The 21,238-nt window shown below is 51.2% G+C and overlaps 1 protein-coding gene and 1 long non-coding RNA gene across 12 annotated transcripts in view; one reads left to right on the forward strand and one right to left on the reverse strand.

Moving 5' to 3' along the window:
• The window catches only part of ZFAND6 (zinc finger AN1-type containing 6), a 72,408-nt gene extending 63,502 nt beyond the window's left edge, over positions 1 to 8,906 (forward strand). For 6 of the 7 annotated variants that reach the window (XM_045058710.1, XM_023254800.2, XM_023254799.2 and 3 more), the window contains 2 exons: positions 5,850 to 5,963; positions 7,984 to 8,906. In XM_045058710.1, coding sequence (XP_044914645.1) covers positions 5,850 to 5,963; positions 7,984 to 8,132 — 263 coding nt within the window. In that variant the 3' untranslated portion in view covers positions 8,133 to 8,906. Of the gene's footprint in view, positions 1 to 5,849; positions 5,964 to 7,983 lie in introns of those variants that run through there. The other variant, XM_019831768.2, reaches the window with a different exon arrangement.
• A 6,010-nt stretch (positions 8,907 to 14,916) lies between these two features.
• Positions 14,917 to 21,057, reverse strand: LOC102902232. 5 transcript variants are annotated; one of them, XR_002157995.3, is made up of 3 exons: positions 20,230 to 21,057; positions 18,008 to 18,172; positions 14,917 to 16,961 (listed from the first exon to the last, which is right to left on the reverse strand). It is a non-coding gene; the product is annotated as an uncharacterized LOC102902232 (long non-coding RNA). The 5 variants fall into 5 exon arrangements; XR_440402.5 differs by having other exon boundaries at positions 14,917 to 17,049; XR_006598743.1 differs by having other exon boundaries at positions 14,917 to 16,964; positions 20,340 to 21,042.
• Between the last annotated feature and the right edge of the window lie 181 nt (positions 21,058 to 21,238).

Consider the following 21,238-nt stretch of genomic DNA (forward strand, 5'->3'; position numbering starts at 1 on the left):
CCCAGGCGCCCCTCCTAACATTCTTCATTGGAGTTTTCAGATTAGGGTTCTTGAGACAGCTTTGTTCTCTGTAGGTATTCTGTTGATAATTAAGATTTGTTGCCACCCGGTGGGCGGTACCGCTTTCATTTTGTCCCCGTGGCTCCGAAGAATTTTTCTCGCGTTTAAATATTTAGTGTATTACAGCACGTTTCTCATTTCATTATTCTTTTTACTTTAACGATTGGCGATACCTCACTCGCGTGGTCTCTAACTTAGGAATGTCGGATTTTCAGTTCACAAAAGGTAGCTTCAAAACTTCTTTTAAGCGTTTTGGTGCACTTGAAACCATCCTCCTTGATTGTCTGACGGCACAGCATTGCCTCCCCCCCTTCAGTTCACCTGAGTCTCTCAGATGCTGGATCTTCCCCAAAAGAAGCGGCATTGGGGTCCGAGGTTCTACTACAGCGTGTGGACCCGACACCCCACTTCTCTGAGCCATATTTGTGTCGTAAAGGAGAGGTGCCCCAAGCCCACGGGATAACGGGCTGACCGCACAGTCTTACTCTGTGTGACGCCGCTTAAAACTCAAAGATTTCTTCGGACTGGAGAGGGTGGGCGAGAATAGCCGAGCGGTCCTGGAAAAAGTAGAGCAGAGTTCAAAGCGTACCACCTGCTGCAGTCCCCAAGACCGCGGGAACAGGCGAGAGGACACTACCGTCGGGCCCTGGAGTGACACCGGGCGTCCGGAGATACACCCCGCGGTTCGCGGGCGGCTGATTTTCCGCAGGGGGCCGAGACCATCCAGTAGGCGAAGCCTGGGCTTCAGCAGGGGATGCTGGGACACTTGAAAGAATGAGACCTCTCCTTCACCTTTTACAGACATTTGCCCCAAAACACATCAAAGACCCAAATGGTAGGAGCTGAAACTGGAAAACGGGCATAACTCCTCATGGCCTTGGGCGAGGCAGCGCCTCCTTGGACGGGACGCCTAGAGCACAAGGGACCGGAGGAAAACGGGCGCGTTGAGCTACAGCAGAGTCAGGACCCGGGTGCTTCCTGGAGCGCCGTCAGGAGCGCGAAAAGGCAATCCAGAGAATGGTTAAGAATATTTGTGAATCCTGTATCTGATAGGAATGTGTAAAGAGGTGTCATCGTTCAACAGTAGAAAGACCAGTCTTTTAAAGGGCAAAGGAGAGGATTTGAATAGACGTTTCTCCAGAGAAGATACACAGACGGTCCACGTGTTGAGGATATGGAGGAATTAGAACCGTAATACATGTTTGTTGGGGATATAAAAGGACACGGCCTCTTCGAGAAACAGTTTGGCAGTCACAGATTTAATTCAGAAAGTTAGAGAGTTAACTGTATGGCCCAGAGACTCCTTTCCTAAATCCCAGGAGATGGAAAGACCATGTCCACACACACAAACTTGTGTAAGGATGTTCACAGCCGCACTGCTTACAGCGACTGACTAGATGGCTGTCAGCAGATGGGCTCTGAGCGGACACAGAGAGGCGGGCTCTGTACGCCCCGGAGTGCTGCTTGGCCTGGAAGGGAGACCGGTTCCGGGGCCCCCCCACGTGGGTGGGCTTTGGAAACAGGGCAAGCAGAAGAAGCCGGGTACACAGGCCACGGGTTGAATGGTTCATTCGGACGGCAGGTGGGCGCTGTGAGGAGGGCTCTCTGCTTGGAGAAGGAGCCCTGGGAGGGGAAGTGCTCGGGGACCAGCCAAGGGGCCGCAGCCGCTGGACGCCTGTTGGGGCCTGACGCCAAGAACCTGTCTAAACCAAGTCATGGAAGATTCCTGAGGTGCTGGGTTCTGACCGGCGGGTAGGGGAGACCGCCTCGTGAAGTTCGGTTCCTTTTTCGTTTTTTTTTAAGATGGCCCAAAGTCGTATTTCAAGAAGATTGATGTGACGCTTCTTTGCCCCCAGACAGCTGCTAACAGAAACTGGTCTCGTGCACAGAGCTGCTCTGTCCGGAACGGCGGCCACTGGTCTTCAGTAGCGTGGGCACCCGAAGCGTGGCTGGTCCGGAACTATGTGGTTCAGTACGTGCTCGTTTGCGGATATGCTGGGTTTTGAAGACTGAGTATCAAAAATATGAGAAATATCTCGTTAATACTTCCATAGCAATTACATTTTTAAATGATAATATGTATTAACTTACCATTCTTAAACTTCCTAACACGATGGCTGGAAGATATAAAATTAAATCTGTGGCTCGGCATATTTTTTTGGACCCTGCTACTATACGGGCTCACTTTTGTCACGAATATTTACAGTGTTCTCATTTTGTAAAGAATTCTTGAGCTAGGAGTAACTCAAAGATGATTCGGTCCACCACCTCACTTCGCGTGAAACGAAATACAGAGGACAGGGAGTGTTACCGCAGGGGGTTATCGGAAAAGTGTGCACGCGCAGTGTCTGCCGTGCGGCCACTCTGTGTCCGCCCTGGGCGGAGGTGATGAGGGAGACCCTCGTCCTCCTGGGTCAGCAAGGCCCGGGGGTCACGTCACAGGGGTGCCGTGTCCACCGTCAGCTTTGTCGGGGTGCCTGTTAATGTCCTCCTGTGTGTCACTTTTCACAGTGCGTATTAAAATGCTCCCAAACACAGGGAATGCTGAAGAGTTTTATACACTCACTGTTATGTTTGTGTACTTTTTATCCTTAACAGGACCCAGAGTAGAGGGCCTTGTTTCTTTTGAATGTGATCATCCATGTGGGTAGTTGAACTATAATTTTATCTGCCCTGTGCTTTTTAAAATGTTTTTTAAGTTTATTTATGTTGAGAGTGAGAAAATGAGTGTGAATGAGGGGGAGGAGCAGAGACAGGGAGAGAGGGCGAGAGAGGGAACCCCGAGCAGGCTCCGTGCTGTCAGCACAGAGCCTGATGCCGGGCTCACTCCCACAAACCGTGAGGTCGTGACTTGAGCCGAAATCAGGAGTTGGACGCGTAACCCACCGAGCCCCCCGGGCGCCCCTGCCCTGTGGTTTTGAAGCATCTTGAAGTCACTGGCCAATCGACTTTGTCTAGTTGAGATTCCCGTTAAAAATGAAGTTGATTCCACAGCCTTAATGCCATCGCACAGGCGGCCCAAGTAGACCTTCCGGTCGTGCAGATATGACGCAGGCACCTGCCGGTCGCTAACCCTTAACGAGCAGGTGCCCTCTTGTCTTCGGTGTTCATTTCAGATTGCGAAAAACTGCCCAGTTCCGATCAGACTTCCTATTTTGGCTTCAGGTTCAATATGAGTACGGCCCTTTTAAAAGACTGGATTGTTTCCTTTTACGTAATCATGAGTTTGATCAGGCATGCTTTGGTCGTAAGTCTCATAGAAAGTAAGGAAACAGAATCTCTGGGAATCGTAGACTTACGCCAAATGCTGTATCCTCTTGCCCACGAATTGATTTGTGAAATGTTTCAACTCTAGCTGCCGACCACTAGTTTGAGGTAAGCTAAGGTCACCTTGGTCCCCTGGGGATCTAGTGGACAGTGATCAGCGTCAGATGCTCGCCCCAGCTCCTGAGCTCTTAGATTCCTTGTGGACTCTTAGCTCTACAGGCTGTGCGTTTGCTGTAGATAGACCTTCAGGGTCCATACTGTGAAATGTCTTCCTTGAGACGCTTCCGTGCAACAGCATTCGTGTGTGTGGCAGGCGAGTGCATTTTCACGTCTCTGTTTCCACATACCAGAGTTTGTGCCTCGGTAATTAAAACGGTCTTGTTAAAAAATGTTTTCTTGTGGTAGTGCTGTTACTGCCACTAAAGCATTGTTTATATGTTTATTTGAATATCACGGTTTCTTGGGAGAACAGGTTAGATATGACGGCTTACAGATTTCAAAGACAACAAATACATTCTTTTTGGACTGCAAGTTAAACTATTTTTGAGCGCTTTACACATAGAGGGACGTTATCTGATACTGTTCCGGGGGCTGGGGATACAACAAGTAAACGACACTCCGCCCCGGCCCCCCTGGAGCTCGAGTCCTGAGGCTGTTTGTTGATTGATAATAAAAGGTTTTATGTGTCCATAATGTGTTTCAAAATAAAACGTTCATGTTAGTAGAACTGTTTCCCATCTGGCTTCAGAATTTCTAGGTGGAGTGATCACAGAGTTGTTCATTTGTGCGTGTTCACTTCTCGGTTTGTGCTGTTTTGTCTTCGTCGTGTTTTGTTAATAAAATAGGTCACACAGTTAACATAGGTTAGAATCCATGACCTCACGTGACTGAGTGCCCGCTCCGCGTAGCTCACTGGACGGGAGCTGGAGGTGCAGACGGGAAATACGATATCGCCCCTCCTGGGTGGGCTGACCCCGTAATTGGGGAAACCGGGGCACGTGATCACAGAGGGGGAGTAGTTCAGGAATGCAGTTCGGGTCTCTGTGCGGCGCCAGCTTGCGGTCGGGGCTCGAGGATCGGCACGCGGTCGGGGCTCGAGGATCGGCACCGGGAGCAGGAGCGGGAAGGACGAGCCCCCGCCCTGGAGGAGCTCACCGGACAAGCCCCCACCCTGGAGGAGCACACCGCTAAGCCAGGTTCAGGCAGACAGGCGGTTCCCACCGTGTGGGCAGCACTACTGGGGCGCACGGTAAGCTTCCTAATCCAGGTCGGTGCGTAGGGGGTGGGGAAGAGTTGGTGGTAGACGCTTAAAAATGAGAGCCCCGTGAAGAGTGGGACCCGAGGGCCGTGGGCAAGCATTCCACACGGAAAGGAGGCCGACGAGACCAGAGGCCAGAGACCGTGTGTGTTCAGAGACACAGGCGCTTCGGGGCGGCTGTAGCAGGGGGAGGGTGCCGCCGGGCCTCCAGGCTTTGTCCTGGGGGTGAGTCACATCGCGGGGCGTGGGCTCCGTGCCGTGTCAAGTGTGGCCCGGAGAGGCACGCACGTGGCGGGCCCAGGATTTGGTGGGACTGGTCGGGGAGCCAGGGGTGATGAGTGAGCCTCGTGGAGAAGTGGGACGGCTTCTGTGGAGGAGGGGATACTCGAGCTGCTCCTGAGAAAGAAGAGCAGGTGGACCCAGGTGTGAGGAGGTCGAGGAAAGGGCCCTTGGGTCCCGGCCGTGGGTGGTGTGAACACAGGTGCCTGGCCCCACAGCGACCGTGGAGGGTCACTGTTTGGGAGCGGGATGGCGTATGTGCTGGGCCACGTGACCGCCCCTGTCTGGTGACCGCGTCCCGGAGGGCTCAGTGAGGTAGGGTTTAGGTGCAGGAATTGGAATCTTGGTGCAGCCGGCCTTCGCTTCACTGCTTAAATGCGTCATTATGTTATCCTGTTTGTAACATTCTACTACATCGACCTTGCTAACGTTTTAAAGGTTTTATGTGGAATATTCTGAGACTTTTAAACATGGTGCTCTACCCGGTCTTGCTTTCAGCCTTTTTTTGCCCTTGTTCTGAGAAATCTACATAGTTCGGACCCCAGCAATATTCAGAAGTTGGCATCTCCTTACACACTCCCGTAGAAAATACCCCAGGAGTATTTGTGTGCGTGCGTGCGTGCGTGCGTGTGTGTGTGTGTGTGTGTGTGTATGAGTGCTTGCACCTTTTATTTCAAATACATAATTTAAAAAACATAGGGAATGCCGTGCTAGATCTTGAGTCAGTGTTAACATATTGATATATGTTCTTCCAGATTTCCTGCGTGTGCACATCCACACGTACGTCACGTGCACACATACATTTGAAGAATAGGGGGTCATATTATGTAATCGGCTTTGTAACTCCGTGTAAGCCTCTTCCAGGCTAACGGAGTCCTCAGTGGCCCTCACAGTAACAGACTGGTGGGGTGGGAGGGGGACGGCCACCAACCAGTGTCAGAATCTTACTGAATAATTAAACTGTACCTCCTTCCTGTTTTGTCAGCTTCAGTATCAGATACGGCGCAGCAGCCATCTGAAGAGCAAAGCAAGTCTCTTGAAAAGCCAAAACAGAAAAAGAACCGCTGTTTCATGTGCAGGAAGAAAGTAGGACTTACTGGTAAGGGCCGAAGTGCAGTGGCGTCAGCCTCAGAGTGTTCTTTAAAATAACGCGTGCCTTACTGTTCCAGGCCCCAGGAGGTTCACATGTGTTCCCATGAGAGCTAATCCTGGACTCATTCCCGCTTCTGAGTTTTCTTAAAGTGTCTTTAATTATATACCTGAGAGTGACATGAATAGATGCTCTTTTACTGGTCCATCCCAGCAGAGTCTTCGAATGTCAGACGGGTCGGGCCCGGGCGCCAGGTGCTCCGAGGGCCAGAGAGTGCACACAGGAGGGGACCCAAGCTCGGCCGGCCCCGCTGTGAGACGCACCGTTACCCGGGGAGGGAGAAAACGTAGTGGGATGCCACTTGGGGGTGGAGCAGGGGAGCACGGTCAGCAGACTCTGGGAGGTCGGACAGGTGCCGCGGTTCATCCGAATGGAAGAGCGGGGAGTAGGAGCCCGTCACGGAAAGTACTACGGCGGCACGTTTGAGGCAGGCCTTGAAGGAGGGCTGGGACCCAGAGCTGATGGAGCAGGGGCGTTTCAGACAGAAAGAACAGCTCGACCAGAGGGTCGGAGGAAGGAAAGAACAGGGCCTCGTCAGGGGCCGCGGATGGGGAGTGTGGCCGCGGCACGGAGCGTGTGAACGGGGGCGTCGGATACGCGGTGAGACAGAAACACGGACAGGCTCACGATGTGCACTGTGCTTCCTGGTGGACGGCGGTCACAGCTTCTAAACAATGACCATTTCTCGCTGTGTGCGTGCCGGGCGCCGTGCTCTGTGCTCCGTAGCATAAGAACTTGATGTACAGAGCTGACAAGACCGGATAAAATCGGATGCTTTTTAGGAAGGGTTCTCCCGCCAAGGAGTAGGTTGGAGACCAAGTGGAAAGGGGATTATAATCTGATGTCAGAGGCACTTAAGACCGGCCCGTACTTGGGCAGATGTGTTTATTTAGAGAATACAAGCACGGACAAATAAGACATTTCGAAATAGACGTAGTGTCAAATACAGTCTTTCTGAGTCTCAGAAACACTCAAACTTCGTGATGGGAAGGTGGAGACTCAGTAATTTTCATCTTGTCCGGTCTGTCGGTCTGGGGTTAGAGTTGGCTTCATTTTCCATTCATTGTCACGAGGGGACAGAATGTGTTTCTGAAACAGACAGACAAAAAGGCGGTGGAGGAAACTTCCATCAAACGTCAGTGTTCAAAATGTCGCTTCCTGTGCTCCGTTTCCAGCAGCTCCGTCACATCAAAACACTCCGTTGTGAGAAGCGGGACCGGTTTTCTATAAAGGCCCTCCACCCACACTCGAGATCTCTCTTTCGGCTTCAGCCCTGTGGGCATTTCCCTAAAATTAAATCGCATTATTGCACGTTTACCGTGTGTTAAGTGCTCACCACGTTCCCCGTTTGGTCCCTACAGTAACTTATTCCAAAGTTACAGATGCAGAAACTGAGGCTCGGAGAAGCTCGGTAACTGGCCTGCGTTAGTCAGCGAGCGGATTCAGGCTGAGGCGGCCCTGACGCACCCCTGCTCCTGCTCGCACCCCTGCTCCTGCTCGCGCTGAGCCGCGGGAGTCCCGCCCCCACAGGGGTCTGCCGCGGGAAGCCAGCGTGGATCCAGGCCTCCCAGAAGTTTCCTTACACCTTCTTCACTAAATTTTAAGGTTGCCTCTGACGATGTGCTTTCTTGCACACTTAGAATTTGGATTTGAGAACCGTTTTACATTCGGTGCAGCGATCCCGACTTTGGTAGGAGGTAATTGTGGCCGCGTCCCAGGTGGAGACCCGAGCGCAGGGCAGCGGTTGTGATTTGCCGTGCTACGCACTTGCATTCGTAGGGTAGGAACGAGGAAGGAAGCGATCAGCTGGTGCAGTCTGAACCGAAACCGTTACTAGGTCCTGCAACCGCCCGGCGTGATTGTTTAGACGCCGCGCTGCGTAGCCGATGCTGTTAGTGTTGACGGTGCTGAGGCACCGCACGGTCAGTCCCTCCCTCCCGCTCACGCATGTGTACTGATCCGTTTGCAGGGTTTGAATGCCGGTGTGGACATGTGTACTGTGGTGTACATCGTTACTCAGACGTGCACAATTGCTCGTACAATTACAAAGCTGATGCTGCGGAGAAAATCAGAAAAGAAAACCCGGTAGTTGTCGGCGAAAAGATCCAGAAGATCTGAACTCCTGCTGGAATACAAACTCCTTTGACCATCTGCAAACTAAAAGTTGACTTGAGGTCTTTTTTCCTAGTCCTGGGGAGTGTAGAGCAGTGTGCGTGGCACAGACCTTTTAATCATGCATGTCAACCAGAAGAATAGATTTTTGGTTTTGTTTTGAAAATGACTCTGAACATTTATTTCCATTGCAGTTTCTGTGGCTGAAAAGACTTAAGTAAACTTTACAAGTATTATCCTTCTAAGATCATTTTAATTTTAGTTGAGCGCAGAGGGCTTTTCTAACAAACGTGGAGACCTTTCGGAGGGCTGTGATTTTTTTCCAGTATTAAACATGCATGCATTGAACTTGCAGTTTATTTTTCTCATTGTGTGTGTATATAGAGCTTTTCTCTGCAGCACGATTTCTCTTTTGATAATGCCCGTTAGGGCACAACTAGTTACCAGTAACTGAATGTATCTTAATCATTATGGCTGCTTCTGTTGTTTCATTAACAAAGGTTATACCTGTGTTAGCATATAGTTTCTTTGCACCCACTATTTATGTCTGAATCATTTGTCACAGGAGAGTGTGTGCCGATGAGATTCTACGTTTGTGTGTTTCTGAATTGTTTGAGCGAGGGAAGGAACGGCTGTGTGCGTTTCATCGCCGACCGCAGGCTTCTTTCGGTAGCGTTCACCGGTCTGGGTGTGTACACGATACGAAGAACGATCTGGAGTAATCGTGCTGTGTTTACGTTTACCCCACCTGTCTGTGATTAAATAAAAAGGAAAACCATACGCTCCCTTGTTCTGCCGTTTCTCTTACTCTTGCTGGCGGCTCACCTTGACCTGTGGTGCTTTCGTTTCTCCTCCACTGACTCCGCGCAGCTGCCGCCGCCGCCCTTGTCACGTCCGCTTGCGACCGATCCTGCCACGGTGAGTGGTGATCTCCCGTCGCTTTGCGTGGAGGACCTCAGCGTTTCTTTAACGCCAAGAACTGGTCTCAGTCGCTCAGAGATCACATTCTCCGGCTCTGCTCCTCAGCCCGTCACGCCGAGTTAGCGTCTGGTCAGGAAGGAGCTCCTTTTTCTGGTCGGATTCGAAGCGGAAAGGGCCTAAATCAAACACGGCAGCTACAGGATTGTGGACGAGAGAGACCGTCTGTCCCATGGGTTTCACACTCTATCTGCCAGCCAGCTGTTTTTACCCATGAAATACTACAGAAAACAGATGAAAAGCACTATTTTACAATACAGATTTCTAGGTTTAAGTTTGTCTGCCACTTCTTGGATGTAATGATGGCTTAGCGTTGACATCTGTAAATGTGACGTATTTAAATGTAATCTGTCAATTTACTACATGAACAGATTCAAGAGAGAAAACCGTTCCGACTAGCTCAGCAGATTCAGGCTAAGCGCCTACTAGAATTCAACGCCCACTCACGATGAAAACTCTTGGTAAGTCAGAACCAGGAAGGAGTTTCCTTAAGCTGATGGTTTCTGTGTAAAACCAAACAAAGAAATGAAAAGCGGCCATCTTCCAAAAAGAGGAAGCTCATTCCCTTTTCAAGTCGGGAACACAGGGCTGCCTGCGGTGAGTTGGAGATCTGTGTTCAGGAGAGTCAAAACAGAGTCAGTCATAGGAAGCAGGAAGGAGGAGACGCTCGATATTTGCATGTTAATCTGTTCTTACAGAAAGTCTCAAGGAATCTAGAGAAAGTACTAGAAGTAGAGGGTGTAGTTAGGTAGCGAGGTGTGGCATTACCTCTCAGAAGCCAGGTGCATTTCTTCATGGCAATAACTAGAAAGCCAGAAGATACCTTTTATGGCGGCATCATCACCAAGTACCTAGGACGTTAACAATACATACTGAAGGCCTCTTTAAGAAAACACTAGGGGCGCCTCAGTGGCTCAGCCAGTTAAATCTCCGACTCTTGATTTCGGCTCAGGTCATGACTTCACGGTCCATGAGTTCGAGCCCCCCCATGGGGCTCTGCACCAAGAGTCTAGGACCTGCTTGGGATTCTCCCTCCTCTCTCTCCCTCTCTCTCTCCCTCTCTCTCTCCCTCTCTCCCTCTCCCTCCTCCTCTCCTCTCTCTCTCAAACTTCAGAACTTTTTTCTTTTTTTTTTTAAAAGTATTATTAAGAGACAATAACTAAGACCTCAGTAAATAGGAAGAGACACGTTAATAGCTAGGAAGACTATAGAAAGTTGTCATGTGTCCCCAAATGGACCTATTGATTCAAATATATTCCAATCAAAATCACACCAAGTTTTCTCATGGAACTTGTTAAAGCAATTTCAAAATAAAAGGTGAAAGATCGCCAAGGGCTACAGCGTTTCAGAAAAGAAAAGGCAGGGCGGGGGGCACTTGTCCTGTTGGATGTTAAGACCTGTTCACATGAAGCTATGTTAACGAAGAGAGCTCGGTGTGAGCCAAGGGCTGTACACGTTTCCCAGTGGAGCAGCCCAGAATGCCCAGAGAAGGGCACACGTGGACTGGACTTCGGCGTAAGAGGTGGCACGTCACATTGGGGAAAGAGAATTTGATAATTGGAGCTGGAAAGACTGGGTATGTATCTGTGGGAAAGCGTGAAAGTTGATTTCCTACCTCATGCCATAGGAAGTTAATGTCTTAAATGTAACACAAAATTTTAAGACCTGGGGGAAAAAAGTAAAGATAACTGCTGCTTTGTCCTTGAGACATGAATCATGAGCCGAAGGTTCTACAGACAAATCTGGCATCAAAATGAGGTGTTTTACACCCAGGAATACATTTAACCAAGGAGGAGAAAGACCTGTACACAGAAGACCTGGGTAAAAAACAAAAAATGGAAGGTGGTACGAACAGAAGGATCCTCTGTGCTCACGGATTTGAAGAAATAATGTCGTCAGAATGCCCATAATACCCGAAGCAGTCTACAGACTCCATGCCGTCCCTTTCAACACACCAATAGCATCTTTCACAGAATCAGAATAAATGATCATAAAATCGGGAACCACGAGAGGCCAAGAAACCAAATCAGTCTTGAGAAGAACAAAGGTGGAGGTACCACGTTCCTGGATATTAAACTATACTACGGCTACGAGAAAGGGCGACAAAAGCAGAAAGAAACAACTGGGACTCCATCAAACTAAAAAGCTTTCACATGGTGAAAGAAACCATGGACAGAATGAAAAGGCAACCTATTGAATGGGAGAAGAGATTTGCAGATGACATATATGGTAAGGGATCAATATCCAAAATATGTAAAGAAGTGCAGCTGAACACCCCCCAAAAATACTTGATTTAAAAAAAAAAAAAAAAAAACAGGCAGAAGACCTGAGTAGAAACTTCTCCAAAGAAGACATCCAGACGGCCAACAGACACGAAAAGATGCTCAGTGTCACTCGTCATCAGGGAAATGCCAACCAAAACCACAACGAGGTACCGCCTCAACAGCTGTCAGAGTGGCCAACATTAACAACTCAGGAGACACAGGTGTTGGCGGAGAAGGGGGAACCCTCGTGCACGGTTGGTGGGAATGCACACTGGTGCGGCCGCTGTGGAGAACAGTGTGGAGGTCCCTCGACGAAAAGTAAATACACCATACGACCCAGCAGTTCTACTTTGGTTTCTTATAAGCTGCTGGTGTTACTCAGAAGTGGGTCAGTCCTTTAGAAGATGTGTTATCTTTTAGGGTTGGACTTCTGTACATCCTGTAATCCAGAAATGTCAGCCCTAAATGTGTACTGAGGGAAAACTTGCACATGGATAACAGGAGTCAAGAGTTCCTCGCACCATTCACAGAAAGCAAAAACCTAGGAACGACCGAAGTCCCATTGAAGACTGGATGAATAAAACGGGATACGATCTTCCAGTGGAATACTGTGTAGTAATTCAAACTAGTGACCCCCGACTAACCAGACAGAAGGCATGGTAAGCCTTAGAGATAGAGTGAGCAGAAAGGTCTCAAAATATACAGCATGCTCGCCTATAAAAAGGTGAGTAAAATACACTTCGAGTCCTGTAGATGTGACTTACAGGAGGAGAAAAGACAGTGCTGAAGAGAAACGTAAGGATGGAATGCTTACAAGGGAGGAGGCAGGGGATGTGGTACCGTGTGGTCAAGCCCCCAACATTTTTGAGAAGTCCATTCAGGACACTTACATTGGACGTAACTAAAGGCAGACCATGTGTGAACCGGTGCTGAATGTCATGAACCAAAGATTAGAACTAACCCAGTTTTCTGTACCCAAGGTCCAAAGTGTTAAAATGTTCTCTCTAAAGCTGTTTTGATGAGCACGTTGTGGAATTGAGGGTTACGTACGAAATGACATTGAATCAGCCCCAGCATTCAATTTGCAATTCACTTTTTGAAAATTTTTTTGATGTTTACTTTTTTAGAGATGGGGGAGGGGCAGAGAGAGAGAGAGAGAGAGAGAGAGAGGGAGGCACAGAATCCGAAGCAGCTCCAGGTTCCCAGCCCAGCACAGAGCCCGACACAGGGCTGGAACTCATGAACTGCGAGATCATGACCTGAGCCGAAGTCAGACGCTTAATCCACTGAGCCACCGAGGGGCCCCTGTAATTTAGGGCTTTTTGCTTTTTTGTTTTTTGTTTTTACAAAATTGTCACCACAAAGGCGTTCCCACAAAGTCCTCTGGCTTCACCTTCACACCTAAATATTAAAGTCATAAGTCGCAAACTGTGTTGCTGTTCGGTCTTCATACCTAATTTGGGATTTCTGTAATCCAATCTAGCAAAGTGTCCTTTCCCCCAGTTTTCCCGGAACCCTAACTTTTGTACTGGGGAGTGCAATCTTGAAACTATTCCTGTGGTCTAAGCTCGAGTCTCAGAAGACACGTTCTTCCTGATGTGAAGACGGTTTATACTGAAGTGATAATCGCTGGACGGCCCCTTTTCTCATAGGTTGCCTAGAACATCCAAGTAGATATTCTTGGGGATTTAAAGAGGGACTCCTGGAGTTGTATCTTTTCAAAGACTGGCTGGCTCCCTGGCCTTGTTTTCCGTCTTTCATTAACACACAGAACGAGAGAAATTTAGAGACTCGGAATGGAGGAAAGTCCAGGATGCAGAGAGGAGACGGATAGAATCTAACCAACAAAACCTGGTAGACCATGTAGAGGGCAGCTTCCCAAAAGGCCACGGACATCTATAACATTAAAATGTGGCCCTATGAGACCTGAGAGGCCACTACTGCTGTTCCCATGGGCATCGTAAGAGTAAAGGGATACCGTGAACAGCTCGGCTTACAGTGATAACTTAGATGAAATGGACCACTTCCTTGAAAGGCATAATTACAAAAACAGGAGAAAGAAATCACCTCACAGGCCTTTATCAAAAGAAATTTAATCAGGGGCGCCTGGGTGGCTCAGTCGGTTAAGCATCTGACTTGGGCTCAGGTCACGATCTCACAGTCCGTGAGTTTGAGCCCCGTGTCGGGCTCTGTGCTGACAGCTCAGAGCCTGGAGCCTGCTTTGGATTCTGTGTCTGCGTCTCTCTGCCTCTCCCCTGCTTGAGCTCTTTCTCAAAAATAAAAACATTTTTTAAACTGTTAAATACTTTTTAAAAATAAAATTGTCAATTCTTTAAAAAAAAAAAAAATCCCTGCCTGGGACAAATAAGTGATTATAGCAAGGTGGCAGGGTTACGAGGATAATACACAAAAGCCAGTTGACATAATAAATACCAACAACAAAAAATTTGAAACTAATACACCATTTTCCATTAGTGCGTGAGAAAACATGGAATACTTTAGTAAAAGTCTAACAAAATATGTACAAGATGTCTGTGAGGAAGACTACAAAATTAATGAAGAAAAATCAAAGAAGATCTAAACAACTGGAGAACTATCCCATGTTCACTGAAGGACGACTTAGTATTGTCATTTCTTCCCGACTTGATTTATAAATTCAACCCAATCCCGACCCAAATCTCAGCCAGCTGTTTTGTGGATACTGATGAAAGTGATTCAGAAGTTGGATGGAGAGGCAAACAGCCCAGAAGAGCCAGTACGGCAAAACTATAGAACTTCTAGAAAAGAAAATCTAGATGACTTTGGGTTTGATGATTTGTTAGATAAAACCTCAAAATCATGCTACACTGAGAGAAAAAATTGATAGGTTTTACTTCATCAAAGCTAAAAATTGCTCTGCAGAAGACCCCATTAAGAGAATGAAAAGGCAAGCCACAGATGGGGAAGAAAATATTGGCAGAACACATATCTGATATAGGACTTTTATTCAAAATATATAAACAACTCTTAAACCTTAACTATAAGAAACAACCCAATTAAAAGATGGGCAAAATATCTGAAGAGTCACCTCACCAAAGAAGATCTACCGACGATAAGTAAGCAAATGAAGAGGCGCTCAACGTCCTAAGTCACTGGGGAAATGCACATTGACCGTGAGATACCACCGCGTGCCTACGTACGCAGAGACTAGCCCAAATCAGAACACCGTAAATGCTACGGACGGTGTGGAACAACAGAAACTCTCATTCATTTCTGCTGGGGATGCAACATGGCACTGACACGTTGAAAGACAGTTTGACAGGGGCACCTGGCTGGCTGGCTCAGTGAATGGAGCGTGTGACCCTTGATCTCTCGGGGTTGTAGGTTCGAGCCCCACGCTGAGCGTTGCTAAAAATAAAATCTTAACAACAACAAAAAAAGACAGTTGGACAGTTTCTTAAAAGACAGGGGGTTTCTAAAGAGAGTCTTAACCCTACAAGCCAGCAATTGCACTCCTAGGTTTTTGTCCACATGACTTAAAAAGTATGTTCACACAAAACCCGTACACGAATGTTTCAGTAGCTTTATTCATAACTGCCCCAGATTGGAAGCAACCCAGATGTCTTTCAGTAGGTGAATGGATCGACACCGTGGGACGACATTCAGCGGTTACAAGAAGTGAGCTACGAAGGCACAAAGACATAGAGGTACCTTCACTGTAAATTGGGAAGTTGGAAGAAGCCGGTCTAAAAAGACGGCAACCGTATGACCTTCTGGAAAAGACAGAATTACAGTGACAGTACACAGAGTGGTGGTTATGGGTGCGGGTGGAGCACGGGAGGGCGAATCGCGGCAGCACTGATTTGTAGGGCTGTGAACCTCCTCCGTCTGGATGATACCGTAATGGTGCATCAATGACACGGATTTGTCCACACTCACAACCGCACAACACAGAGTGTAGAACCATGACGTAAATCACGGGCTTCGGTTGACGATGATGGGTCAACACTGGTTCAGCGGTTATAACAAATGCAGACGGGTTGGTCGCTCGCTGATCACACTTCAGATGCTCCGGTGGCTCCGGTGGGATAGCACACATCTAGAACACCTCCATCGCTGCGGGACATACCGTTAGACAGGGGTGGTCTGGCCCAGTGATGGCGTCCCGGGCTGCTCTGGGCTCCTCGGTGCACAAGCAGGAGAGCCCCGAGGAGGCCCGCGCCCCTCAAAAGAGAGCCCAGCCATGGTGCACGTGAGGCTTCGGGACTCCCCTGGCCTGTCGGGCACAGAGGGATGGGGGAGGGGATCCGAGGCCGGGGAGGCAGGTGGCAGAGTGGCAGGAGAGCTCCTGATCCCGAAACCCAAGGGGAGAGAAAGCGGCCTGACCTTGAGGCTTCGGTCCTGGGGACTCTGAGAAGAGGGGCGGGGGTATTTGCGAGCAGCCCTGTGGACTGAGGGGAGCCAGGCTCGGGGAGAGCTCCGTGTGCCGCAGCGTCTCAGCAGGTCAGCGGGCAGTGCTGGCCCCTCTGCCCACCCTGCCGCCGGTGTCTGTGGGGCTTCCGTCCGGCTTCAGTCCCCAGGGGGCTGCGAGGCGCCGTGCCATCACAACAGGGATCCAGTAGAACCTGAGACCCTGCGGCGGCCTGAAGACAGACGGAGACAGAGGAGGGCAGGAAGGAGACTCTTGGGGTGGCGCAACCCCCCCCCCCCCAGCGCCGGCTGGGCTGGGTCACCTGGCTCTGCGCCCGCCCGCCGGGGACCCGAGAGAAGAGGGGGCTGTGACAACGGCCACGCTCTTGGATGGAGCAAGGGCCTCCTCTCCTGAAGGCTCGGGTCCAAAGTTTCTCACCCACCTTGTAGGGAGGACACCTTGTGCTTGGCGCGTGCCTCTACGTTCTGTCCTCAGAGGAGCGTATGTCCTATGCCAACCCGAGTGACACTGTCCCCTCAAAGGAGCTCCCCATCCAAGGCACCTTGGGAACCTGACTCCAGCAATTCAAGGGGCAGTGACATTTGCAGGGTGGGTGGAAGGACCCGGATGGTACTCCTGCCTGCCACGGGGACGCCCCCCGCCCCATGTCGTCCCGGTGGGGGCAGCGTCCGCCTCCTGCCCATCGGGCAGCCGGCAGCCGCACCAGATTCAAGCCCCTTCCCGCCACTCTCGCAAACCACACGGGGGAGAGGCCTCCTGTGTGCGGAGGCCGGCGGGGTGGCCTCGCCTCCGAGGGAGGCCCCGAGTTTGGCGCCACAGAGGCTCACGCGGGGCCCTGGCCGTGGAGGGGCTGAAGCTGGCGTCCACACCCTCCGGCCCGGGGTCCTCCTCTGACAGTGGTGCTGGAGAAGGGAAACGCTGTGCCAGCACGGGAACCGCCTCGGCCACTCAGATGATAGCGAGGGAACCTCTCTGGCCACGTGGAGAAGCGCTCCGGGGAAACACACAGGGAAGGAGGGAAAACTTGGCTTCTGTTTGAAGCTCACAAAGATGGAAAAGGGACGGACGTGCGAATGGCACGAGCAAACCGCAAGGGCGTGTGAGGACTGGGGCGGCGGTCCCTCCTCCCGATTCTCGTCTGTGGTCCTTGGAATGTCCGTCCGTGCTCATCAACACGCCCTCCTCCTCGAGAGGGAGAGAGGAAAGAAAATACAGGGAATCTGCAAGTTACTTCGAATGGTTTCTTCCGAACGGAGAGCCGCTTTGGCCTCTGGAGGCGCGATACATAATTAGTGGGTTGGCGAGTCTATTTTAAAACAGGAAACCACCACCCCCCCCCCCCCCCAGTCACGGCTCTCATGCCTTCGCCCCTTCCCACACACACCTCTGCCCCACGCCCTTCCCCCAAAGGTCTGGGGTTTTCTCTTCTCATGGCTCTACTGTGTAGGCCTCCGTCAGCCTGTGTGCGTGTGTGTGTGCGTGTGTGTGTGTGTGTGTGTGGAGAGAAGATACTGAGCTGCCAGGGCCCCCCCAGGCCCGGCAGGTGTGGGGCTCGTCGGGTATCGAATCGCCTTCCGTGGACGCTTTACAGTAAGCACTTACTTCCGTGTTACGGAGCACTGATTCTGAGCCCGCTGTCGGGCTGGGTGTGGACAGGGCCGCGCACAGCACGACAGTCCGGTGCTGCGGACAGAGCGCAGGGCCAACCTGGGCACACGGCGCCCTGCCCTGCAGCCCCAGCACCCCGGAACCGGCCAGGGCCCAGAACCCAGCTGGAACTGTCCCCTCCTTTCCCCTCCCTGGAACCTACCTGGGGGTGACAGCCAGAAGGCCGGGCAAGGCCGAGCCCCTGACACCTCGGGGCCTCGTCTGCTTCGGACCCTCCTGTCCCGGGATCCCCTCCCTCCGAGAGCAGGACAGCCTCCCTGGCTCTGTGCTCACTGTGCCATTCCCCAGGGAGCCCCGAGGACGCCTTGTGACGCTGCTGCTGACTCACAGCCCCTCTCAGCTGTGTCCCTTGAGTGGTTACAGCAGACACCCCCCTGAATCCGCCCTAACACACTCTGCCTTCTGCCTTCCTCTTCTTCTGTTCCCCTCCCCTCCCCTCCCCTCCCCTCCCCCTCCCTCCCCCTCCCCCACCCGCTCCTCCTCTTTGCTTCCATCAGTCACTCACGGTTTTAATACTCTGTCCTAACTGCACGTTATTGGGTCCACACTTTACCACAGACCTTGTTGAAAAGGCAGAGCTGTCTTAGAGGTGATGACCCGGCAGGGGGGCCGGGAGGATGCGACGCGGGACTGGCTGTGGACAGACACGGGCTTTGAACCATGAAGATCACTGAGGCTGATCCAGGGAGGAGCACAGCAGACCAGAGGAGAAGCTGGCCAAGACCCTGCAGGCAGAGGGGCCGCGACTTATTTACAGGCCTTTCTGCCTGTTTGTCATTATTATTCATTAAAAAATGTTTTGCAGGGACACTTAGGTGGCTCGGTCAGTTAGGCATCTATGCTTGGTTTCGGCTCAGGTCATGATCTCAGGGCTCGTGAGTTCTAGCCCCATGTTGGGCTCTATGCTGACAGCACGGAGCCTGTTTGGGATTCTCTCTTGTTCTCTCTTTCTGCCTCTCTCTCTGTCTCTCTCAAAGAAAAATAAAAACTTTAAAAAATGTTTTTGAAGGAAAAGGGCTATTTTTACAAACCTTGGGATGGATCTACAAATTTTTTTAATGTTTATCTATTATCAAGAGACAGAGATAGAGCATGAGCATGGGAGGGGCAGAGAGAGAGAGAGGGAGACACAGAATCGGAAGCAGGCTCCAGGCTCCAAGCTGTCGGCACAGAGCCCGAAGCGGGGCTCCAACTCACAAACCTCAAGATCATGACCTGAGCCGAAGTCAGATGCCCAACCGACTGAGCCACCCAGGTGCCCCAGCCTTTTTTTTTTTAAAGGAGGCTCCACGTGGCACCCAATGCAGGGCTTGAACTCACAACCCTCAGATCAAGACCTGAGCTGAGATCAAGAGTCAGATGCTTAACCGACTGAGCCACCCGGGGACCCCTGGTTCTGCAACCTTTCAATGTTCTCCACGAGTAATTTCTAGGATTTTGGCCTAAATTTGTTTTCAAGTGTATTTTCAGTCAGCTGTACCTGTGTAGCCATTAATTCGTTAACATTTCCCCCCAATAATGGACACACAACATTGGGTCCCTTCAAGGTGTGCAATGTGGTGACTGATACGGTAGTAAGTTGCAAAATGCTTACCACCATAGCGTTTAGCTACCCCATCCATCCGGCCACATCGCTACCAAGTTCTTTATGGTGAGGACACCTGAGGTCTATCCTAGCAACAGTCAAGTGGACGAGAGCAGTGTTATTAGCTGTAACCACCATGCTGTACCTTAGACCTTCAAACTTGTCAATTTTCTAAAATGAATTTTTAACTGTAGTTGACATACCGCAGTAGTTTCGGACGCACAACACAGTGACTCAACACCGCATATAAATACATTGTGAAGTGCTCACCAAGGTAAGTGGCATCGCCATCTGTCACCGTATGAAGTTACTCCAATATTATTGGCTATGTTCCGCGCGGTGTATTTTTTCATCCCCGTGACTTCTTCACTGTGTAACTGGAAGTTTTTACCTCTTCGTCCCCTCTCTCTATGTGATCTCCTCTCCCATCTCACCCCCCTCTCGGGCCATGGGTTTGTGCTCTGTGTTTATGAGTCTGCTTCTGTTTGGTTTGTTAGGCTTTTTAGATGCCACGCACGTGAAATCATATAGCATTTGTCTGTCTCTGTCTGACTCACTTCGCTTAGCGTAATGCCCTCTAGGTCCCTCCGTGTGCTCGTAAAGGGCAGAATCTCATTCTTTTGTATGGCTGATATTGCACATTGTGTGTGTGTGTGTGTGTGTGTGTGTGTGTGTGTGTGCGCGCGCACCACGTCTTTATCCATTCATCTGTGGATGGACACTTGGATCGGTTCTGCATTTGGCTGTTGTAAATAATGCCGTAAACATAGGGGTGCATGTGTCTTTTTCGTATTAATTCATTAGCCTTCCACTCTAATGTAAGAATTCCAAAGCAAATCAACCCAAAGTCTGTGTCTCCGGTATTGGTTTCTGTATTGATAAGTGTTGCGCAGCCTATGCTTTCATAAGTTTAACTTTTTTTAAAGTTCATTTATTTTTGAGAAAGAGCGCACAGGTGCTCGTGCACAAGTGGGGGAGGGGCAGAGAGAGGGAGACCCAGAATTCGAAGCAGGTTCCGGGCCCCGCCCCCATCATGTCCTGAGCTGAACTCAGTCCCTCAACCCACTGAGCCACAGGTTTCTAAGAAATTTGCATCTATATTATAAACTTATTTTTAATCAGTGATGACCGCTTTTATAGTTGTGTTCCCTCCTTTTTTGTTTGTCTCCTTCATAAAGGGAAGCAGAACTCACTAACCGAGGAATGCTGACGGTCCGGCTGGGTGGGAAAATACCAGGTTGATCACCACGTGTGTGCCAGGCATCCCCTGACTGTCATGGAAATGTCCGAGGAGGCATGATTCTTACCCCTGTTTTGCAGATGAGCCAACTGAGGCCAGAGTTGAACCTGCTGCAGGCTGAACAGAGCCAGAGGCGGGACTCAAGTCTCCCTGCACTCAGCTGTGCGCTGCCCCCTGCACTGGAGGGGTCCCGGTGCACCCCCACTCCGTCCCCCTCTCTGCGCGCTCTCTCCAGCGCGTGCGCGCGGGGTCCCTGTGCGCCGGGCACGAGCGCGCAGGGGCCCTCACCCCGCAGAGCCCTGCACGGGCGGGGCGGCGGGCGTCCACGCGGCCCTGGCAGACGAGTCTGAGTAACTTGCCCGAGGTCAGACGGCTGGTCACGGCGTCTGAAAGTCGGAACGTGAAGTGCGCAGGTGAGCTGAGCTCTTAGACGTAGTTCTCGTCGTTGTGAGTCTTGGGGAGGCGCGCCTGACCCTGTGGTCCACAGGGTGGACGTGTCACCGCCGACGGGTCACAGGCCTCTGGCCGGACTCCCCGAGCCCGCGGGCCCTCCGGGGGGGTCCGGGGGGGGACGTAGGGCTCGAGTCTCTGGGCAGGGACCCAAGTCTCCGGGGCGGGACTCTGCGGAGGGGCGGGGCTGGGGAGGGCGGGAGCCGGGGCGGGGGCGGAGGGGCGGAAGAGCGCGCTGCGGGTCTCCGCGGCTTCTCCCTGACCTCTCGGGCTGGGGGCAGGGGGCAGGGGGCGGAGCCTGGGTGGGGGTAGGGCTGAGGGCGGAGCCAGGAGCGGGGCCGGGAGTGGAGCAACGGGGGCGGAACTGGGGGGTAGTGTGGGGGTGGGGCCGCGGAGCTGAGCCTCAGACGGTGCAGGAGGGGGAGGAGCCTCGGAGGCGGAGGCGGGGTGGAACGATGGGGGCGGAGCGTCGGGGGCGAACCTCGGACGGGTGGGGGTGGAGCCAGGGGTGGGGCC

The sequence above is a fragment of the Felis catus genome, chromosome B3, assembly GCF_018350175.1.
Source record: "Felis catus isolate Fca126 chromosome B3, F.catus_Fca126_mat1.0, whole genome shotgun sequence".
Lineage (NCBI taxonomy): Eukaryota > Metazoa > Chordata > Mammalia > Carnivora > Felidae > Felis > Felis catus.